Consider the following 23404-nt stretch of genomic DNA (forward strand, 5'->3'; position numbering starts at 1 on the left):
ACCAGGAAGCGGAGCTGCTGTTTGACACGTCACGTGCGACCACCCCCCACCCGAACTCTGCCAACGTCACCGCAGGCAGAGGGAGAGCAGGTAGGGGCTCGTGCGATCTCCACTGGGAATCCCATCCTCCCAGTGTGTGTCTATGCCGCTAACAGCCACTTAATGCTCTGTCGCAGCTTTTGGGCATCTTACCTCTCCAACAGGGATTTCAATGGTTAACTTACATTCTCACTAAGAGGAAAGTTTCTTGCGCAGAATCCCGACGTTACTCCCGACGTTAAAAATACGATATGTTAATTGAGACATTTTTATTAGGGTGCAAATATAGTCAATTTCCGTATAAACATGATTGAATGAGCTTCTATAATTAGCGATCACAATGCAATTCATTCATTCGTGCCCTGGCTGTGGGGCAGGGAGGGATAATTTCATTCTCTGTTTCAAATGAAAATAGCTTTAATTATTATAAACAGAATCAGACCAGCCCTCTGACTTTATCAATTGTCAGATTGTTACAGTGCTTCGTGTACTTTCTGATGTCATTATGATTCCAGTGACTTGTGTAGGGGAACAATATGATCATGGACAGAAAGAATTGTGTTATAGCCCCTGCCAAGCTCCGTCATGACATCATCACAAGGATACAGTGAGCTCATCTAGGATGAGGTTTTTCTAAGCTTCAGTAATGGACTGCAAACTTGGAAAAGCTCTTTGATCTTTCATTATTGTATAATACAGTATGTTTGTTTGTTAGATTGTTTTAACGTTAGTCGTGGTGATGTCACAGCCAAAATTGTCCCTTCACGTCAAGGATGCTACAGTTTTAGGTTTTCTCTAACATAACAGATGTTTCCGTATCACTGAGCAGTGTGGTGTATATATAAATATGTATAGTGAAAAGCTAAGGTGTCTCCAGCCTTCTTGGGTCTATAGGTTAAATGGTTCTAAGAACCTTGACTAGGTTTTGTTCTTCACAAATTGCATCTGTCTTGAAACATTTATGTCTATTTCCTAATCAGAATGCACATGGAAGCCGTGTTGAAGTTTTCTTCTCAGCATCCTAAGCCTGCTGGTCTTATTCTCCAGTATGGCACTGCTGGTTTCCGCTCCCGAGCTGAACATCTGGACCATGTTATGTATCGCATGGGCTTACTGGCTGTGCTGAGGTCCAAGAAGACCAAGTCTGTTATTGGAGTTATGGTCACTGCATCTCACAACCCTGAGGTAAAGCTCTGTTTGTAGCTGTAATAATCGCTTAGTTTGAACGGGCCATAACAGTTTGGGGTGTTTTGTGTTCAGGAAGACAATGGTGTAAAACTTGTGGATCCCTTGGGAGAAATGCTGGCCCAGGAATGGGAAGTGTATGCCACCGACTTGGCCAATGCGGAGGAGCAGGGATTGCCGAGTGTGCTGAATGACATAATCCAGAAGGAGTCTATCGATATTAAACAAGAGGCATTCATAGCCATTGGGAGGGATACAAGGTAAGCTGAATTGTGCATTTATTACTGGAAGACTTTTTAATTATTTCGTCCACAACCTGTTCCCCATCCTTATCATCCCTCATCCCCCAAAGCATTTCTTGTTTGCATTGAGCCATCCCTATGCTTTACCGTGCCTTCCTAGCTTGAGCTAAATGATTCTTGGACTGCCAATGGGCGTCTCTCACTCTGGCAATGAGGAAAGCTCAAATCCATAATCATCATGATATTTAGTATAGATCATATAGAGAAATGTTGGCATGCTGAATACTTCATACTACATATACTAAATATTTTGGATGAAGGTTGAAGGTGAGAGAGGTAACGTATAACTGGTGTTGGGTAGCATGTCTATTACTGATAAGGTTATTATTTGATTATTTGGAAATCTTAATTAGTCTAGGAGTTCTGAGTTTTTCTTTTTGTTTAACTCCCAAGGCCAAGTAGTACGGTCCTGTCCAGTGCAGTGATTGATGGCGTAACTGCATTAGCCTCCAAGTTCCATGGTACGTTATACAATGTAACCTGAATTGTTAAGAGATCCATGGTCTTTCGATTATTCATCTTGTGACCATGCAGATGTATGTTATGTCTACAAAAAATATGAAATCATTTTTCAGCTTCCATCTGAAAAGTCATCGATGGAAGGTCAGTGCAATAAACATAAGTCGTTATGCATTCATTGTGCTGCTGGGTGTGTGTTTAATACATCTTGCTTTTTTGAGTTAAGGGAATATGAACTGATCACAGTGTGGGACAGGAGAAACCATGGAGCACTACTGAAAATCCATTGAAATGTATATACTGATTAACGTCTTGCTTTGACCAGTCAGACTGCTCTGAAGTTAAATCATGAATGATATGATAGGGGTTACAAATTGTCTCTTAATTTTGTTGCCAAGATAAGCTAAATCACGGTGCAAATTATGGTTTTGGATTAGTTGCTTTTAATAGTTGTTGACACTTGTTGAGCTAAAGGTTTGCCTGTGTTTGGACAGATTAGCTGTCTTGCTACTTGATGTATCTTGTTCTAGAACCCCGTACGTTACCATCACCAAGACATCTACTCATCTCTTCAGTCTCTACCACCATGGATTAGTAAGACAGCCTGTCCTAGAAAACAAGCATTCAGTGCCACTGTATAGCCTGATTTACAAAAGATGAGTGGCTGTCTGTACGTCACCCGTCCTTGATTACTCCTAAATAACAACTAAGAAATATGTTGAGGATGATGATGATGATGAGTTGGCTATATTGACGGTCTGCAAACATCTTATGGCAGATGAGACAGTTCTTCGCTGAGATGACACAAGTCACACCCATGTCACACTTAACCTGTCCACCTTCAGCACTGGACATGCCCATATGGCAACTTGACTATGAATTTATTATCTGATTATGTGATATTTTGATTAATATCTTGGGTTCTAGATTATGGCCTGGTGACTACACCGCAACTGCACTATGTTATTTGTTGTCGAAACACTAATGGAAGATACGGGCAACCAACAGTCGATGGATACTACCAAAAACTGTCAAAGGCATTTAATGATTTGGTCAAACAGGTAACCTATTAAAGTTACAGATAGTCTTCTGTCCTAGATATATTTCATTGTAATATCTTGGTATTCTACAATTCCACTCATAACCTTAGCATCACGTTTTGGCAGTAAATATTGCTCTGGAGTGAAAGGAAATGTCTTTCAGGACCCCGGCTGTGGAGATAAAAGCATCTGCCTCACTGTGGATGGAGCGAACGGTATTGGTGCTCTGAAGCTGAAGGAGATGGAGCAGTATCTACAGTCAGCTCTGTCGGTGAAACTTTACAATGACGGTTCCGAAGGGAAACTGAACTTCCAGTGTGGGGCTGACTATGTGAAAGTGCAGCAGAAGCCTCCAGAGGGTAAGCATATGTCTCTGCTGTCCTGAAGTAGAGGTTTGGAGCGCACACGGCTCCAAAAATGGTTACTTATGTATTGGGATAAAAATATCACTGTCCTGGAACCATAATGGTTTCAGAATGTACAGTGCTCTGACTTCATTTACTTGTGTTGTTTTGGTGAATTATTACTTCTGTTTGTAGGATTATCTTGCAATGTTTCTGTAGTATACAGCCAAGCCCTGTATTTATTATTTAGGACACCTGCCATGTGGATATTATTCTGCTCAGCTCTTTGTTGTTCTTGTCCTCAGATGACCATCATGATTAATCCTGTGGTCATTTAGAAGAGGGCTTAAGATTTCCTCTCTAGAGATTTAGATAATTTTTGCAATATGTCATTTGTTTTTCACAACAATTATCAGGAATGTGTGTTAAATTGGCAGTGAGGAGCCTTAGGATATGTGAATACTTTGGGCACTTTTCTCCCACATCCCATGACTTACCATGGGTAGTGTACCCCATGAAATGTGAAACAATCTAACTATTATGACTTATTTTATAGGTCATCATGATCTGTTCCAGTATGAGTGTGTGTGTGTATATATACACACACGCACTGTATATAATTTATATGTGGTTTATTCTAGGTATTGAAAAGAAGCCTGGTGAACGTTGTTGCTCATTTGACGGAGACGCTGATCGTATAGTTTACTTCTACAATGACGACGCTGGTAACTTTCATCTACTTGACGGAGATAAAATTGCCACTTTGATAAGTACTTTCATCAAAGAACTTTTGGTGCAGGTATGTCAAAGTTCATTATTGTTTCAGTTAGTGTCTTTTAAATGGTACAGTTAAAGGGGAATCCCCCATTGGAATTACCCACCTGCCGCCACTGGATAGGGACTTGAAAGGTGATTTGTGATAGCTGTGTGTGTGTTTTGGGCTACAAGGATTAAACCAGTGTATATATATCCGGCCTCTTTCCATTTACCATGAACTGAGGCTTACAATTATTTTTCAGTAGCAAAGGAATGACTTCACATGAATCCTTAAATACATTTGTTGTGATTTTTACAGATTGACCTCAACTTAAAAATGGCAGTCGTGCAAACCGCATATGCCAATGGGAGTTCAACTCGTTATTTGGAGAATGTTATGAAGGTAATGTTTTAAACGGCCGCTTTTGCCTTTTTGTGTATTGGCATTATTAATAGTTATTAATAGACCATTAAAAAGTTTTCTTCATATTATAAAAACTCATGTTATAAACTGAGAAGAATGCTAGACTATATCGATCCATACATTTCCATGCAATTTGGCTCTCTGTAATATTTTGAAAAGAACTAAAAGGGTTTGTGTGTCGTCTTTGTATCATTATAGGTTCCTGTGTATTGTGCCAAAACCGGTGTGAAGCACCTACACCATAAAGCTCAAGAGTTTGATATTGGAGTGTATTTTGAAGCGAATGGACATGGAACAGTAAGCAGCATTCCACGTGTATATTCGTATAAATGTTCAGCTAAGGAAGTGCAAATAAAGCTGCATTGCAGAATGCCATAGGCATAGAGTCAGTGTGCACCTGTCGTTGGAAGAAATGTAGAGGGGATCTCTTCATCTACCTGCCAACTAGGTAGCCAATGTATAGATCAGGGGTGTCCAACCTGTGGCCCTTCAGCTGCTGCAGGACTACATCTCCCATACTCCTCAGCCAGCCCCTTAGCTGAAAGAGCATTATGGGGACATTAAGGGAACAGCAGCTGGAGGGCCGCAGGTTGGCCACCCCTGGTATAGATGAAAAGTTATATAATGGATAAAATTGTCTTTATATTGTCATAAACTACGGTGTATCTGAAAGGGTGGGCTATGTGCGTATGGCACCAACTGCATGCATGGCATTTTGTGATAGAAGGCAGTGTGGCTGAGCGCATGTCCACTGGAATCCAGGCAACCATTATGGACAGGACCAGTACCGGTCAGGTAAGTATATATTATTACACATATGCTGGTAATAATTTTGCGTTATACTTACCTGCAGTGGACCTTGTCATCCACAAGCATGTCCACTTTAGGTTACAAAGGTCTGAAAACTGTACTAAGACTATCAGTCATGTTAGGAGGAGGAATGTGGGACGTAGTGGTAGTGATGATTAGGATGGAGAAATACCAAAGAATAGAAAATAAACAGATTCAAACAGAAACAAATTCTCCATGTTTTACTATGTACCCCTGTACCAAGTGGTATATTTAGATTCTGTGCTCCCCTAAACCTGACTAAACTCAAGTGCCCCTAATCTTAAAATGTCCCACCTCTTCCTGCCCAGGCTCCACCTCTTCCTCTGTAATCTCCACCTCTTGATATTTTTGGTCCTACTCTCTTTCTCAATCTACCTTTTCTTTTAAAAAAAAAATACTGGCTATAGTCACAATTTATGAACAGTCCGCAGGGGTGGAGCCAAAAGAGGCAGTCACTCTACATTAACCCCTTGACTGCTAACGACGGCATGGTGCCGTCGCTAGCAGTCCCAGTCAGGTGCTAACGACGGCACCATGCCGTCGCTAGCACTCTCCTACCTTGATGGGGGTCTGTGGACCCCCATCACCACCTACCCCGGCGATCTGCCCCTCATTTTGAAGGGCATCACTGGGACCACCCGATCCGGCTGGTGACGTCGCACGTAATGACGCGATGACGTCACCGCGCAACTTTATTGAAAACTGACAATTGTCAGTTTTCACGGTATGGGGGCATGCTGCTTAGATGCCTGTATCTCAGGCATCTGAGCAGCTACAGACCCCCAACATATACCGTTGGAAAGGTAATCGCCTCACCTTTCCAACGGTATAATGTAAAAAAAGAATAAAAAATATTATGTTAAAAAAATAAAAATGTACAAAAAAAGTAAAAAAAATTATTTGGGGGTCTCTAAAGGCAGATAAATAAAGATCAAAATTGCCTAGAGACCCCCAAATTAAATTATCTAAACATAAACTGGTTTAACTTTAAAAAAAAAAAAAAAAAAGTTTAAGTATTCTAGCTAAATGATCACTGTGGTAGCCAATGTTACCACAGTGATCATATAGCTATAAAAAGTCACATTCCCTTTTTAAAAATGGCCGATACTAAATTTTAACCCCATGATCCCTTTGATCATGGGGTTAAATTTAGCCAATGGTAGAGGAAGGCAATTTTTGAAATCCAGATGAACTGCAAAAATCAGCCGTATAGCCTGTAGTACGTAAGTTAACCATGTCATCCCTGGAGCCCCTTGCATTTTTACTGCAAAACTTATTTTTGCTGTAAAAGTGATTTTTTTCTCCCTTTACGATCATCTCTTTGGGATTGTAAGGGGAAAGAATGGTGTGTGCTTCTGCGAGTGAATGTATGGAAAGTATGGTGTGTGCTTCTGCGAGTGAATGGAGATATGAAAAGCGTGTGAATGGTCAGTAATTAGGGTTGAAGCCTTGACGTGGCATTACTGCTCACGTAAGAAGTTAAATTATGGCACAAAAAGTACATATTTTTAAAAACTACACCCCTCGGCGCATCAAATGAGGGGCTGCGTGTGTTTCTAGGACAAACCTGGAGTGCGCAAGACACAAATGAACATGTCGCTATGGTTAGAAAAAACATATTTTCTAGCCAAAGCGACATATTCCATCATTATCTGTGAACTTAACTTTTGTCCTAGAAATACATGTAACCCCTCATTTGAAGCTCCAAGGGGTGTAGTTTCTTGAAATGTGTACTTTATGTACCCTAATTTAACTTCCCAGATGTCTAGACCACCTTAACTTCAGATATGGCAGATTGGAGAATCTTGTTAAAAAATTGTCTTAAAACATTTAGGGGTGATGGCTGCATTTAGACAGCTCTAGACAGCTGGGAAGTTAAATTATGGTACATAAAGTATATATTTTCAGAAACTACACCCCTTGGCGCATCAAATGAGGGGCTGCATGTGTTTCTAGGACAAACCTGGAGTGCGGAAGACATAAATGAACTTGTCGCTTTTAATTTTATTTATTTTTTATTTGTGTGATATTCACTCATTTGTTGTGCAAGTCAGATTTGTGATACAAATACAAATAAGACCTCATTTGCTGCGGCTGGGGGTGTAGTTTCTAAAAATATATAGTTTTGTTGGCATATTTTAACATCCCGGGCAGCTAGAGCTGTTTAATTGACGCAGCCATGCATTAAATTTAAAGATGAATTTTGTGATAGTCTAATAAATTTAACTTTTAGCAATAAAATATTAGAAAAACACAGTCTACTGTTCTCAATTTCTGTTTATTTTAGACCGGTTACCTACTACAAATATTTAGCAACACAGGTTTTGATATTAGAGTTTAGAAAAATAACATTACAAACTAGTTTTTATTGAGTTGGAAGTGAAAAATTACACTTTTTCCCCATTTTTGGTTGTATTTTGCAAACCTAATAAGACATACACATATAAAAATGGTATATTTGGAATCTGCTGGGTGTGCTGAAAAAAAAACAATATATGGTTTGTATAGTTTATTCCCAAGAAATTTACTTGAAACACGTTTAAACGTGAGATGCACCAAAATGCCGAAAACTAGCTTAGCACCAGGGTGTGAAATGGCTTAGCAGCCAAGGGGTTAAGTTCCATCACACTATTTGAGGACAAAGATGGCACTGGGAAGCTGTTTGTCTTGTTTCACTTCACAAGACTCTCTGTGCTGCTGTCTATTCACGTGACCGCAACATCCTGGCTTTGCGGTGCCAGCATTGCCCACAAATATTAATGAGTGTGAGGGTGGGGGCAGCTTTTATATACCGACTCTGTAAAGCCTAGTCGGCCTTGCTGACCTAGTTTGAAGTTATAACAATATATGAGGTTCTCATGCCTTATGCTTGGAAAAAATAACTTTACTGTGGAGAGGGTAGGGTGACCAGACTTCATCTTCAACTGTGAACCTGCATGGTGCATCTTTTTAAATATCAGTCCCAGGGTAAAGGGAACATTGGATAGCAGAGTCTGCTTCTCAGAAACAGTTACAAAAACATCCAAGATTTACTGTTAACAGTTCCCGGTTACTCTAATGATCAACGTGGAAACTGCTGGAGTTACTTTGTCCTTCACCATCAGGCACATGGACACCCCGCTGTGTCTGGTAATCTGGTTATGGCACATATACATATTTTAGAGCTGATTACCTGTGCTTGTGTGTGTAGACTGTGTGGATATAGAGTTATATAATTCTTCTTTCCCCAGGTACTGTTTAGCAGGACAGCAGAAGAACAAATCAGACAGCTTGTTAGTTCAGAGATCACTGATGACAAACGGAAGGCTGCCAAAATGCTCGTAAACACTATTGATCTGATTAACCAGGTAAACATACTTTATTGTCCAGTTATTTACAGGACGTATTCACTAAAGTCCCTTATTAAGTTAATGTAATTATTCATTTCCCTATACCTATTTTTTATATCACGTATAGTTTTTTTTTTAAATTATTTTTTAGAAAAAATGTTATGCTATAATATAATCCATGATATATATCCCTTTAGATGTATATAATAATTTTGAGGTTATACACTGTATATCCTTATACCATGCGTTTTAACTTAACTTTTAACGTGTTTTATTTACGTTCTACTGCTATGTGCTTTCTAGATGGTGTGGCGCTCAGCTTCTGCTTTGTATTTTCTTGGAGAGTGTCTTTAGTTTATTTTCTTGGAAGTCACGTCCTGGAGCTTCTCAATTAATTACATAGCTGTGAAACAGCTGGAAGTTTATAAAGTAATATCTGTGTGCTTGCAAAATGTTTTACAACTGTTATGACCACGATCAGGTCTTTGTCTAGGGTAATATTTCTACAATATGCATTTTATATATATATATATATATATATATATATATTTTTTTTTTTTTTTTACTTATTATCTTATATTTTATAGGCAATATCCCATTTTAGGTAGCATGTGCAGAGCGAGCTCTCTTCCCCAAGGGTTTTTTAATGAGAGTCCCTCTGGACACAGTAGGACAGTTTTGGTTGCTCCATTTGTGTGCGTGTTGTAGTCCGTGTTTTGTTTATCAGAAGACCTGGATGGCGAAGTCTACCAATATCTTTATTTTTAGCATATCTTATACATCATTTGGCAGCTTTAAGGATATTTGCAATAGAAAAAAAATCAGGCTTACCTGCTGTGTGACTTATTTCTTTTGGCTCAGTTGGGCAGTTGATATACCTCCTGGTTATTGCGTCAGTTGTAAAATCTTTGAAACAAGCAGCCAATCAGTAAAGGGGTAGGTGAACTGCATGCTGGGACACATCTTGTTGGCTGCAAAAAAAAAATGAATGTATATGTGTTACATAAACTAAGTATTTTTCTTTTCTAGACGGTTGGCGACGCCATTTCTGACATGTTGGTAATTGAAGCCATTCTGTGTCTCAAACGTCTAACTGTGCAAAAGTGGGATGAGATCTATACTGACCTCCCTAATCGCCAACTTAAAGTCAAGGTTAGTGAGCCCCACCACCGTAGCAGGTAACTGTAAATAATTATTTTCAAATCATAAATACAGAATTGGGCAAGATACCACATCCCTTCAGTGTGTAGAACTACACACTGAAGTAGTTTATCAGCCAATCAAATGTGCAGTTTCCCTAAGGAAACAAAACGTAATTAAAAGGGATTATTTGTTTCGGGACACACGGTTCCGAATGCATGTAATGCCACATTCAGAAGACAACCATGAACGTATCCAGAAAGCAGTTGTTGATGCATGTTAGTCTGGAAAGGGGTACACAACCATTTCTAAGGCTCTATTGATCCAATGTTATAGTCATGTTGACATAATTGAGAAGGTTTGGGACAGTAGAAATTCTACACAGCCAAATGTGATTCTACACAGGAAAAAAAAGAATCAAATTCTATCTGGTTAGAGAATCTGATGAGATCTTGATTAAAATTAAAAAATTCCTGATTTAGTCGTACCAGTAATTTATAAATAGATCATATAATGTTCTTGTTCATACACTCGCCATTTCACACAGAATACTTGCTTTGGCAGCAACCACATAATATTGCTAACTGCTGGAAGGTTTATTATCAATAAAAACTCCCTGATCCCTGTATAAATTAATTAGCCAACAAACAGTGTGTAATTTTACATTTTTCTATGTTGAAAACCATTTGCCAGTTAACTGTTCATCCTTTCATTTTGTTTAAATTCCTCTGAAGGGAGATAACATCCCGTTTCAATATATTTATATTAATGCCTCAATGGTTAGCAATTTAGATGCAATTATTAGTTCTTGGCCTCTTTAGGTGGCGGACAGAAAAGTAATCGAAACTACTGATGCCGAGAGGCGCACTACGACGCCTGCTGGCCTGCAGGAGAAAGTTGATTACCTGGTCAAGAATTACAATTTGGCAAGAGCATTTGTCCGACCTTCAGGAACAGAGGATGTGGTTCGTGTATATGCTGAAGCAGACACTCAGGTGAGTACTTAAGCCAAACTAATCCGGGGTTACATGGTAAAATAGGTAATTAAATAGGAAAGGTACATCAGACTCTCACTGGGGTTGGAACTTTATAATAGATGGAAAAGTCTAAATTATTTTGCCAATTCCCTCTTTAGTGACTAGACCCCTATGACTTGGGTTGTCCAGATGAGTAAATTCATACACCCACTTTAAGTTGATGAGTTTGTTTCCCAATTCCGTTGACAGGAGAATGCAGATGCTTTGGCGTATGAAGTGAGTTTAGCGGTTTATGAACTGGCAGGAGGGGTTGGAGAAGTGCCCAAGCCTTTAAGATGAACTGCAGCTGCTTGGTATGGAAACGAGCAAATTTGCACATTTAGCCGGCATATTCCATCTCGTCTTTTGAAATCTGGAACTAATTGCTTGTTAGATGCAGCGGTGGATGCAAGAAGGTGTATGGTCTCTATATTAGTAGGCAATATATTATAATTTCTAAACCCAAATCAGCGGCAAAAGTTACATTTACAATGTTAATGGAATAGATTTGATTAATAAATAATGGAACTTAAGAAAAATAAATATACTAAATCCAAATAAAAAATTGATTTGTTTGTCCACTGTGAAGCTCAATGGTGCAAAAGAACACCACAGGCATAGCTTATGAGAAGTCACTATGACGTCTCTAACACAGGATATCTTCCTCTAAGCCATCCATGTCAAATAAGTGGAGATTGAGGACCAGGCCATTTATGTTTTACATGCCTCAATACAATGACCCTATGAGGACCGCTCTTAAATGTATTCAAAAGCCGAGAGCCGCCGCCAGACTCCCAAAGACGGATTGCTTTGAACTTTTGCCTTACTGCGATGGTATGAAACCATTATGATTCATTCTTTTAGTGAACAGGGATGTAAACGACATATGGCCAGCTTGCTGCTGTGAGAAGATTCAAGGTGTTAAGTAGTGGTGTACATGGGTTTCTGGAATTCTGCTTGACCACTTTGGCTTTTACACAATTGTGTTCATGAAAAATAGGAAGGTGTTGCAGTTTCTTCCTTTGGAATGCTGCACTAATCTGAAGTCATATTTCACCCCTAAAAAACCCAAAACAACAAAAGCAAAACTATCCCTATGAATCTGCTTTACAAAACATGGTCCAGCCATAGTGATATCTGAGACATCACGTGACCTTAGGAGAATACACTCTTACTATTTACACCAGTATAGATAAACCTGAATGGCTCTTCTCAGTAGGGCAACATAAACATGAGTAGTTTAAAAAAATATTTTTTTTCACTTTTTTCTGATATGTGTATACATATCACTTTGTAGGTACTTTGATAGCTTCTTCTGCCGTCTGTTTCCCGCCACTGAGTGGCTACTTAAATCGGTGTCAAGAAACAGTCCGATGAAAATAAATGGCAGCACGTTCTGTCCATGGGGATCTCCTTGCACCTCAGGAACGCTCAGTGCCAGAGCTGGCTGGCAGGAAGTATATTAAATGCATCAGGATGAGTTCCTCTGAGCTCATCTCTTGCACAGCAAATAGCTGGGGGACATCGAAAGGAGTAATGCGTATGGGAGGATTCTGCAGAATACACCCCTTCATTTGCAACGGGGACACCATGAAAAATGGACCATTAAGCCACAGCATACATTAAGCTGCATATGGTGGCTGGAGTCCTAAACAAAAATGAAACTGAATACCTGGCTCATTACAGATACCTATCTAGAACTAGTACAGTTTTGACAGACAATCCCATAATTGTATTTTGTATCAGACCTCTTAACTACTAAGCATACCTTTTCTGCTTCTAAATAATTTACTTTGCTTTAAGAAAAGGTGTTGGAGCATATGGGACAGTGGTGTGCAGAATGATTTACTACTGGAAAAGATTTTAAAAAATATGATTTATTGATTTAAAACTGAAATAAGCTGAAGGACTTGGCAAGACCCTGATTTAATAATTTAGTAGCTAATCGTTTCTCAGACCTGTTACTTTCTTATAAAATGTGTGTCTAGACCTGGCTAACTGCCCAATTACAGATATGTGGCGCATCCCATCCACAGTGCAGGTTCTATTCAAACAGTCAAAACGGCAGAGGCGTTCTAGACCATTCAAGACATCTCACGTCCGCTATGGACAGCAAGAAAACGATCTAGATAAAAACGAAGAACGTGACATCTGTACATTGCTATTTTAGCAATGCAGTATTGAACACTTGAATAGGACACCATTTAGCATGTTTTATAATACATCCAGATTAGTCCTTTATTTACAGATAAAAATATTTAAATTAAATTTTCAGTCCTTAAGTAAGAAGCTTATGTTTGTTACAATACATACAAAAAACCCCAAAATAATTTACAACTCAGGAATGTATGTCAGTAAAACTAGGAGTGAATAGTGGTATAATCCTTTTATGTATCAGTCAATCAGCTCTTGAGAACACCTTCTAAGAAATCTCTCTCAAGCATTTCTTCAATCTTTTGCCGTGCTTTGCTGGAAAACATTTTCTGGTTCTCTAGTTTAATGTCTTTGTTGGGGAAAGAATTTGGATATAGTATGGGACTTCCCGAGTCCCCAATGCATCTGCTGGTAACTTTGCTATTGAAGACCTGGCTAAGAACATTAAAAAAAGGCAAAAGCTGTTCCATGCTGCGAATCGTGGAAATTGTAAGCAGCAGATGTCCCGGTTCCCAATCCAGGGTTCTTCCTGAGTTGTCTTCTTCTGGGTTTTTCTGTTGAAACAAAAGAAGCTTAGTCTTAGTCTTCAATCCGTGCAACCTTAATGAAACTGTGCCATGCCAACAGAATAAACATAATATCCACTTGTGTTTACTGACAATGTTTTAAAGTACTTTAGTTGTTAGCACACATTTAGTGTCCAGCATTAAAAAGTTTGGATATCATAATAAGAAGCATAGGTGCATCAATAGACTGGTAGATGCTTAATCATAGACTATTCCTATTCAGCTAACCTGAAAACACACAACGTAATACCTAACAGCAGCTCAGAGCTGGATGAGAAAACAGCTTTTAAACTGTTACTTCTTGAAAAACATAATTTGCCTTAGTAAGCACTTTTAACTGGAATAGCCCATCCTTTTAAGTTAAAAAGAGATAGAAGTTACATGATGTTTTGCATGCTGGATGGCAAATTAAGGATTTATGTAAATTCAGTGGTGTGAGTCATTTCTCCTTGATGTACTAATAGAAATAATGTGCAAGTAAAAAAAAAAAAAAATACCTTGGCTCTCTTCCGCAGCAGTTTTGCTAGTCGCACCACATATGGTTTAAATTCCCTCTGATGCGTGCCTTGCCTTCGAACCTCTAATCCTGAATCGTCAGATGCTTCTGGGATAAATGCCCAGCGGTACCTAAAGTTATCAAATTGTAGAACATGGGTTTTACTGAGCTATACATAAGGAACATAAAACCTGTACAAGGGACAGGACAAGAAACCAGTCTACATTATGTAGATTGAGCGTATTGGTGTAGATATCCATAAAAAGGTGGTACTGGTTGTTGCCAATTATATATATATGATACACACACACACACACTGTATATAACCATAATCAATTACAGTTTTATTTCGTGTAAGAAGATGTAGGGTATGTTATAGGGTATATATATCAAATATATCTACTTGAGTTTTATAGAAAGAACAATTCATCGTTAATGGCAGGAATCAAGTAAAACAAAGCATTCATGTTTTTCTTTAATCCCGGGAAAGTTGCAAAATAAAACTACCGTGAGACTTATGTTCTTACATCTGAAACTGAGGAAGGTTCTCAGAGGGCAAAGCTAGAGCCAAGTCTAGAAATTTACAAGCAGACAGGTAGAGATTCAACCACCGCTGGCTGTTATATGACGTGGAGAAACCGTTGCCTCCACTATATGTAGTCTCCAAACCGGCAACCGATGGTCCAGATGTCCTGAAACAGAAATGGGATTACTATTTTATCTCCAGAATAAGGGTATTCTTCACAAGCTCTATTTGAAAGATGGGGTACACATTACAGTCTAGACTGAGGCCACAATTTATAGTAGATAGATGAAATGTGAAGTACACCTTACTGTGTCATCGCAGTGTGATATACCTTACAGCTATTAAATGTGAGAATGGGTACGACTTGCAGTCATCACTGGTATATTTAGTAATATTATAGGCATATGTATTTTTACTATACTTATGTGTTACCCATTATACAAATATTTTACCTGGTAATATCTTCATCAGCCGTAAGCTCCTGCTCCATTAACAAAAACACCTGAACCTGTGAGAATACAACACATAATTTGAATTAGTCCGTCCCTACCTAGTGCACTTAACTACCATGTTGTACTGCAGCTTGTGGAAAATATACAGATAATGATTTATGTACAAGATTATTGGTTTACTATCAATACTTACCTTTGATCAGAGTATTTTGATCTTGACTACTTATCTCTAACTTTGATTATTTAGAGAAATTGAATCTCACAATAAATAAAATATACTGGACTACTTATATAAGTAGTAAAAGTATAAAATAATCTCGGATATGCCAAAATGATTCCCCCTGTCTTGCAATGTAAGAATGGCAGGAACCATAACGATACTGATAATACATAATATGTGATGTATTGTCTGGGCTAAAAAGAAAACAATATGAACAATAAGAAAACGCTCAAACATTCTATAGCTCTAAATGTTCATGGAATATTACCCCACACCTAAAACCATTATTTCTAGTCCAGATATAACACCCGAACAAGCTGCTTGGAATCTGCAATCCCACAATAAACCTTATACCCACAAAGTAATGTGACACACAGACAAGCAGGGTCTGTGAATTACATCCGCGGGGAAAAAGGGACAGCAGTGTACGTGAGGCGTACCTGGAGCGGAAAATAAAGGATGCTAGCAACTAACCAGTTCAGTGATCATGGTGGGCCACAGAGAGGTCAAGTGCTGAGGAGACATCCGTAGAAGCAACACCCGAAAAAACAGGAACACTTGGGAATGTAACGTAGGCACCTGTGGTAATCGCAGGCTCTCCACCAACCTCTCTACAGGAGGAAAGAGTGTACAGTCAGCACTAAAATCACACGCTCAGTCTACTGCTTTGTTGTTGGCTTCTGTAGACATCTAAATATATATTATATACACACACGTTTATGTTCTTGCACAATTACAGTGTTGTTTTCAGGACCGAACTAGCTTTCTCTAAACCCCATATTTATGACCCATTGTTGAGAAAGAAAAATACAATCATATTAGGGCAAATGTTTTTAGGATTTTTTTTCCTATAATAAATAAAATACATATAAAAGTACATTCATCACACTGTTCTAACACTTAACACTCTACAATAAAGGGAAGAAGCATTTCAAAAATGCCGCAGCAAAGATCAGTGCAGAAACGTCAGTGATCGCGGTAATATAGCGTTTTCAGAATAGGTCTGGTTACTGAAAGGGACGACGCTTAACATATAAGGCGAGTCATGGCCATCAAGTGAACGCTGATTAGTATGAACGGCTAATCAAAATAACACAACTACAAATGGTATTATTCTTTTCAGTACAGAGACTCTATTGGCTGCTATGCTGATAGACATGACATGAAGTGTGGTTTACATTGTCCTCTGTGGCCATGGTATACATGAGTGGTTAAGGATACATATTTTATTTCCACTGAATGGTCCTGAAACATCTCACTGTAGATATAAAACTCCCCAACTATCTATGGGTTTATTAACCTTGTATATCTGGGAGAAACTTCTGATACTGGTCAATCTCGCTGCTGAAGATGGCAAATGCCAGTCTCTTGAGAAGCATGGCTCGCTGCTCCAGCTCGGCTTCACGATTAGTAAATAAACCCAGTGAACTGCTCTGTGCCACTGCAACCCGAGCTGGAAAATAATAGTATTGTTTTAAAACACAAAGTGACATCAACTTATCTAAAATAAAGCAAACAAAATTAGAGCTTATCCAAAAAAAAAAAGCCCTGTATTCTGCTCCTCCTGGATGAAGAACATATCCAGGAGATAATGAAAACACTGTGCTTAGCTGCAAACAAACCGTTCATAACTGTATTCAGAGACACATATAAATGTCATTTTATGCTTTGCTCTATAGCTCGCATGGTGTTTTATCTGGAAAAAAGAACGAGAAAATGAAAACAACTTACTCATTAAATCACGGAAAGTAGTTTTGTCATGCGTCATGAGATGATCCATAATAGCTCTCCAGCTAAATGAAACAATAAGAGTGTAAGCAATTCCTGAAAGTCTGAAAATTAAGGAAATCCTACAACAGTATACTGTGCTTCTTTAACTAGGCATATTAATTAGTACATGCATGACATAACTATACATCAAATATATTCATATAAAAACTGATTTGGCATAAGCGTACTACAACAAATATTGTTAAAAGAAGGCTCTTAATGGGGATATAACAAAAGTAAGGCAAGGAAAGGGCCAAGTTATCTCCAATGTGCCACTGACACATGTGAATCCGTCTGGCACACATGGCTTCCTCAGGTATGAATAATATGTGAACAGTGATAATGTACCTTTAGTATGGAGCCTGTGGAAGGCACCTTTTTACAACATAAGAGCGTATTGTACGTGTATCACGATAAAGCTGAAAAGGAGAGCCTTACTGACTGACACAGGAGCCATCCATCTGAAAGAAGTTGGGATCCATAAAGAGGTCAAATGCTTCCTTTTTCCAAGTGCGTCTTGTATACTGGTAGCCGCTGAGGCTGCTCAGAAGCTGCACGCATGCACGGTAGCTGGGAGCATTGTGAGCACTGCAAGAGTAAACACAGCGGGCAAAATATTACACAAGATCACGGTCACAATATGGCTTCATGGAAAACAATTACTTCATCCGGTCGGCAAAGAAGGTAGGGAGACATTTGAGAGAGAGGGAGTGAGAAAATGAGAGACCATGGATGAGAAAGTGAATGAGAGTGTGCGAGAATGTGAAAGAGCATTAGAGAGTTAATGAGGGTGAATGACAATGATTATTCTCTGAAGCGAGAATGGAGCAAAAGCAAAACTAAACATTCAATCCAATTTGTCTGGTACATCCGCAAAAGTCTATATAAACTACAAACTCTTTTTGTTCTCATGTATAAAACCCATTTGAGACATATTTATGCATACATTACAAGCACAGAGGCTTTGATGTGATGCAGTGTTGCTTTCTATGCATACAGTAACCCCCACGGTGTCAGTGTAGAATTACCTGTGGTTCCGAAGATATGGAACTACATAGTGCATGATGTTTACCAATAGAGGGATAACACGTTCCTTTTCGTCGCTGTAGAATACCATGTCCAGCAAATGGGCAAGAACCTGGTAATACATTAAGGCAAATCTCAGAAATCTACACATTTTAGCTACCTAATGTAAAAAATGTTACATTTGTCTTCCCCCCCCCCAAATAATTTAACGAATACATCATTTTATGCAAGGCACTGGATATTCACAAAATTACAGAAATCTAAATAATAAAGACAGATTTCGGTTTTTAAATTACTGACAACCATTGAACCACACCACTTCATCCGTTTAAGTTCATCAATGCTTTCTGCAAAACAGCTAAAAATAAAGTATTATTATATGCGTAAAGGAAACACACAGAATAAATCTCATACCTCAGCAAGCAGTGTCAGGGCATGTACACTGTAAACCGAAGGTGTAATGTGTGAGATTTCCATGGCTGGAGCCAGCATGATGTCTGTGAATAACAACGAGAATCAAATTAATACCATATGGTAGACAAAGGCCATGAGACATTGGTTTTCATTTTACACGCATTTCTATGTTATGGTTAATAAACGAATAAAATACCTTCGACATCAGACTCTAAGATAGTTCCATCTACTGTTATTTTGGGGGAAGGCTTAACTTCTAGATTTCTCCGTAACCATGTAGTCTGCTCCAAGGAGGAACCTGCTATTACACCGATGGCATCCACTATCTTGTGAGTGACATCCTGAAAGGCAGCAGGGCATCATGAATATACAGATTAAAACAGTTTACATGTCCAGCAAGATTTATTAATGGGGATGTCACACGATATATCACACATTATGTCACACGTGGCATATCCATACCTGGAGATCTCGCTGATCCTTCTTGTTCTCCAAGTTGGGGTTTTTCATGATGAACTCGTTGAGAACACTAAAAAAAGTCAGTGAGTAACATGACATTTAGGCTCCTCTCATCACAACGCTTACAATACCAATAACAAAACATGATAGCCAATTCCATGCATATAACATTTAGAAATATATGGGAAAAAAGGGTTACCCTAATATTAGGAATTGTCCTGGAGCGGGGAGGCTGAGCTGGTTTGAATCTTTGAGAAGAACAAGAAGTGATCCCCAGCTGTCTACAAGATTGGAGACTGGAACCCTGAAATATAATGGGGGAAAGTGAAAACAAGAAAGTCAAGTGAAAACTAATAAAAAATAAGTTTAGCTGTCCTTTTAAAGATAAACAACACATATGGTTTTTAGGAATCCTTTATACAGGAAGAATGATGCACAGTAATTCATCAACAGTGCATGACAACACAATAACTTTGTTTCTTCAGTATAACTGTAACTGCATGCAAAGTACATATGAAAAAATAAGTACTTGCCAATATGGTAAACTAAAGTGTACATCCTATCGAAGCAGTCTGCTAACACATTACTATGGTATATAGACATTTTGGTTAACTAGGTTTAAATATTACATAACACATAGATTTTAAGCTTCTGATAATACTTACAATAATAATATACTAATTGTCCTAAACAACATGTTCCTCACAATGATTGCTATTTGTCTACTGAAGCAATAAGGCAGAGATCTGGGAAGTTTTGCATATTATAGACTCCTTTGGAAGAGACCTCAACAAAGATTGGTGAGTCCCCTAATCTTCATCTTCCATTGACCTGGACTACAACATTAAGACAACTAACAAACAAGGCAATAGTCATTGTATAACATATTACACTGTTGACATTGAGTCTTACCTTTGTACATAGGCATAAAAGAACTGTAACATACATACTTCCAGCGAAAGGTGCTTCTGGAGAGAGAAAAAACACACAAAACAGATGTTGAGTAGTAACATTAAAGACATTCATGTTCTTGTCTCATAAAAAAACTTTGTGCTGCCAAACAGGCTGAAGCCATTGACAATATCACTTTATAAACTGATAAAAACTCTACTATAATAACTTTTTTTGTGTGAACATTTTATTCCAACACATGGCAGTAATTTACATTTTTATGTGTAAATTTACTTCCTTTCCTGGCACTGACTAATCATTCTTGGATAACAATAACAATAACAATATATATATATATATATATATATATATATATATATATTTTTTTTTTTTTTTTTCTTGCTGCCATTATGGCATTAGTGAATGCCTGAATTCTGCGCTTGTGTCAAGAAGGTAAAGCGTGGTATTTACACAAAAACAGCATGACTAGTTTGGCTGGAAATGGCCTTCCCATTGGTAAATTCCCATCCAGGAGAATCTCGGATGAGCAAGTCTCATCTTTTTGTGAAAGTGCTGTACTTATCCACACTCATATGATGGAAATGATCACAACAGGTAACAGCGTTTATTCAATAAAGACGGGGTTTGCAGGAGAGTTGTTGTTGGAAGCCATGTCATTTACTGAAGTATACATTACACAGGGTCGGCTTAGCCATTATAGCAGATAAACTTTCAGGGATGGCCCTTTATGATGCATAGCGAGTTCAATGAGTTGAAAACATTACTCTCCTGCCAGCTTCCCTTTAGTGAAAGAATTCCACCATCAACAAGACGAACAGTATTCATCTTACCTTGTCCTTGGCTATGGCCGGCGGCTGCTTTAATACCTCCTTCACTGTTTGTATGACGGTTTCTGTCCTCATGACACTAATGGAGCGCACGAGTTCAACCAGCAAAAGCTGCTCTTCGCTGGCTGCTGGGATAACCTGAATATAGATAAATGCATCTGTGTCACTGGTGAAGAGGACATCCAATTTAAAATAAAGCCGCCTGTCTTGAATGAAATCTAAAATTTGACTCATTTACTCAAAACAATATGGTCAGTAATTTTAGGGTGATTCCAATTAAAATATATTATTGTAGAAATATATTTATAGATAAGAGTAAATATTCACCTGGGATTTTCCTGCCTGGTGGCAAGTGGGCTGTGTCTATATCTGACTTCATCCCAGAACTCTTGGACAGTGAAAAAGATTCACATAACATGCTCGGTGCTTACAGTAGGCTATCACTATAAAAAATCCTCCTGAGAGAACGTACCCTATGTTTTTCAGCCATTCCATTAATAACATGATAATATAAAATTTGCCTAAATCTCATACCCTCCGATGCCATCCTCCCATTACAAGCCCCTAAACATAGACATACATTAATAGTGTGACATACTGACCACACAGTAGAGACATGGTGGTAAGGTTGAACATTGGTTGTGAGTTTGAGTGTAACCAGACTGAAAAAATTAACACTTGTACTTGTACTTATCATAAGCCAACTAAGTCCTTCTCACAGAGGAATGTAACTAGGGATCATTTCTGAACTGAATGTGCAATAACTAGCGTGGAACAGGAGATGCTCAGCACTGCCACGCGTGATATCCAAAGAATTATGCTTAAGGATTAGTAAATTCCCTTGGTGACGGTAAAAGGGTTACTAGGAGCCACTAACATATTTTACAAACACCTGCAGTAGGCTCAGTTTTATCCCGCATGTCACTTGTCATGTTACCTTTGTGCGACCAGAGTTTTTCTTATTTCTTCTTTCATTCCATACAAATGCAATAGCTGCCATGAAATGAACTCCGTGATTCATTGAAATCGGGCCCAACAGCTCCAGGATCTGCTGTCTTAAATTCTACAGGTAAGACAAAACCAAATCTTTTGTTCCAGTTATAGGGAAAATTAATAAACCCCATGCTCATGAACAACTGAAAATATTTTCTCATTCATTTTCAGCTATCTGCATATGCAGTATACATGACAATTACCTTCAAATTACTTTCAAATGAGCCTACTGTAATGTCACCAACATTTAATTATAGTGACTTCAATTTTTTGCAATTTTTACAATACCATAATAAAATCTGAATAAAGATTATAATTAAAGTTTTCCACCTAACATGCTAACATTTCTGTACTTGGGTAGGCTTTTTTTTTTTTTTTTTTTTTTTTTAGAAAGTATTCACATTTTCATCACTTAATGTTAGGTGGTTCCTGAGACTTTTCCTTCTTACCAGTAGTGTTATGTAAAATCATATTTAAATTCACTTTGACATCACTGTTTAATGTCTGAAATATAATTTATAACTTACTATTTCTTAAACAAAAAGAAAAAAAAAGAACCTACCTTTGTTGAGCCAAGGTTTATAATGGTGATGGAGGCGGCAGCAGCAGCGATGTTCTTCTCGGAAGAGTCTGCTTGATGAAGGACGCTCCATAGCAGGGTGACAGAAGACATTATCAGATGTAAGATAGACAGAATACCACTGCGGGCTTCCAGCAAGTGCTTTTGATCTATGTTGACCATAGGCTGTTGGAGAAGGCAAATAAAATGTCAAAAACCAAATGTTATCCAAAACTAGAGTCTGCCAAGTTTCACTAGAGAAGCACATACAGAAGTGTAGAAAATAATGTTATCTAGACTAAAAATTACCAAATTTGCTTTTGATGTAGATAAAGTTAAGTTATTTGTGATATTTTTTTTAAAAAAAATTTATGGTATCCAGCCCGTCATTGTCAGGAGCCAAAAAAATATTGGTGGCACTTTCAAATTTGCTAAAATACAGTGAATGTAAACATAACTCTTATGTGCTTAAACGTAACAAAGCTATCCAACTGCAGATAGGGTTTTCTGCTATAGCTTCTGGATAATTATCTAAGATTTAACTGTAAGTCCGCAGAGAAAGCAGCTTATAAGTTATAACAAAAGGACAGGTTGCTTTCTCAAAATACTAAAGGTCTTCAGAAAAAATAGTCAGACTCCAATACTTCAAGACCCAGCTTCACTGATGGTTGCTCTGCAAAGCATCCCAATGACTGAAGGAGTATAAACAGGGCCAGCCTTTGCCAGCGCTCAACATGAAACGCCGGCAGGACTCCTCAAGGTAAGTTAGGATAAGGAGAAGTAGAGAGGGGGGGTAGTTTGAAGGGTCAGGGGGAGGGATAGTTTGAAGGGTCAGTGGGGGGGGTAGTTTGAAGGGGCAGAGGGGGGGAGTGAGGGGGGGCGCCAGAGGAGTAGTTCGCACAGGGCGCCAGAACACCTAAGGCCAGCTCTGAGTATAAACATCAACTGATAAAACATTATTCTGCAGATGAGACACTCAACCTTAAATCTGCAAGTGAGATATAAACATTCAAGTTACACCTGGTGATATTGAGATGATGTATCCAGCAGACAGTAGTGAATTATTGTTGTAATGCCTTCTAACAGAGTAAGAATCATATCAGGCGGAATAAATGATGCCATCCACAGAGGCCTAAAACACAAAAATACATAAATAAATAAGAAA

The 23404-nt window shown here is 38.4% G+C and overlaps 2 protein-coding genes across 2 annotated transcripts in view; one reads left to right on the top strand and one right to left on the bottom strand.

Moving 5' to 3' along the window:
- The first annotated feature begins 34 nt into the window (after nucleotides 1-34).
- PGM3 (phosphoglucomutase 3) lies at nucleotides 35-11417 on the top strand. The gene is made up of 13 exons (XM_053460082.1): nucleotides 35-90; nucleotides 1020-1224; nucleotides 1300-1484; nucleotides 1920-1987; nucleotides 2913-3046; nucleotides 3189-3384; nucleotides 4011-4168; nucleotides 4445-4528; nucleotides 4748-4846; nucleotides 8611-8727; nucleotides 9739-9861; nucleotides 10671-10844; nucleotides 11076-11417. Exons 2-13 carry the CDS (start codon nucleotides 1021-1023, stop codon nucleotides 11163-11165), a joined length of 1632 nt encoding a protein of 543 aa, XP_053316057.1. The 5' UTR covers nucleotides 35-90; nucleotide 1020; the 3' UTR covers nucleotides 11166-11417.
- A 1651-nt stretch (nucleotides 11418-13068) lies between these two features.
- DOP1A (DOP1 leucine zipper like protein A) overlaps nucleotides 13069-23404 on the bottom strand; it is a 36542-nt gene continuing 26206 nt past the window's right edge. Inside the window, exons 21-38 of the mRNA XM_053460086.1 lie at nucleotides 23260-23371; nucleotides 22243-22425; nucleotides 21625-21750; nucleotides 20691-20825; nucleotides 19861-19916; nucleotides 19148-19252; nucleotides 18952-19018; nucleotides 18686-18830; nucleotides 18490-18572; nucleotides 18078-18187; nucleotides 17488-17637; nucleotides 17011-17072; nucleotides 16580-16732; nucleotides 15754-15890; nucleotides 15060-15115; nucleotides 14609-14773; nucleotides 14083-14212; nucleotides 13069-13573 (exon numbers count right to left, since the gene is read on the bottom strand). Of these exons, the coding sequence (XP_053316061.1) occupies nucleotides 13268-13573; nucleotides 14083-14212; nucleotides 14609-14773; nucleotides 15060-15115; nucleotides 15754-15890; nucleotides 16580-16732; nucleotides 17011-17072; nucleotides 17488-17637; nucleotides 18078-18187; nucleotides 18490-18572; nucleotides 18686-18830; nucleotides 18952-19018; nucleotides 19148-19252; nucleotides 19861-19916; nucleotides 20691-20825; nucleotides 21625-21750; nucleotides 22243-22425; nucleotides 23260-23371 (2281 nt within the window). The 3' untranslated portion in view covers nucleotides 13069-13267. The remainder of the gene's footprint in view (nucleotides 13574-14082; nucleotides 14213-14608; nucleotides 14774-15059; nucleotides 15116-15753; nucleotides 15891-16579; nucleotides 16733-17010; nucleotides 17073-17487; nucleotides 17638-18077; nucleotides 18188-18489; nucleotides 18573-18685; nucleotides 18831-18951; nucleotides 19019-19147; nucleotides 19253-19860; nucleotides 19917-20690; nucleotides 20826-21624; nucleotides 21751-22242; nucleotides 22426-23259; nucleotides 23372-23404) is intronic.

The sequence above is a fragment of the Spea bombifrons genome, chromosome 3 (genome assembly GCF_027358695.1).
Source record: "Spea bombifrons isolate aSpeBom1 chromosome 3, aSpeBom1.2.pri, whole genome shotgun sequence".
NCBI lineage: Eukaryota > Metazoa > Chordata > Amphibia > Anura > Pelobatidae > Spea > Spea bombifrons.

Excerpts from the sequence above, each read along its gene's own strand:
- PGM3 (XM_053460082.1), top strand. The coding sequence starts at position 1,021 with ATGCACATGGAAGCCGTGTTGAAGTTTTCTTCTCAGCATCCTAAGCCT. Across the intron at positions 4,847-8,610 it reads AAGCGAATGGACATGGAACA|GTACTGTTTAGCAGGACAGC; the intron begins GTAAGCAGCATT and ends TTCTTTCCCCAG. Across the intron at positions 10,845-11,075 it reads ATGCTGAAGCAGACACTCAG|GAGAATGCAGATGCTTTGGC; the intron begins GTGAGTACTTAA and ends TTCCGTTGACAG.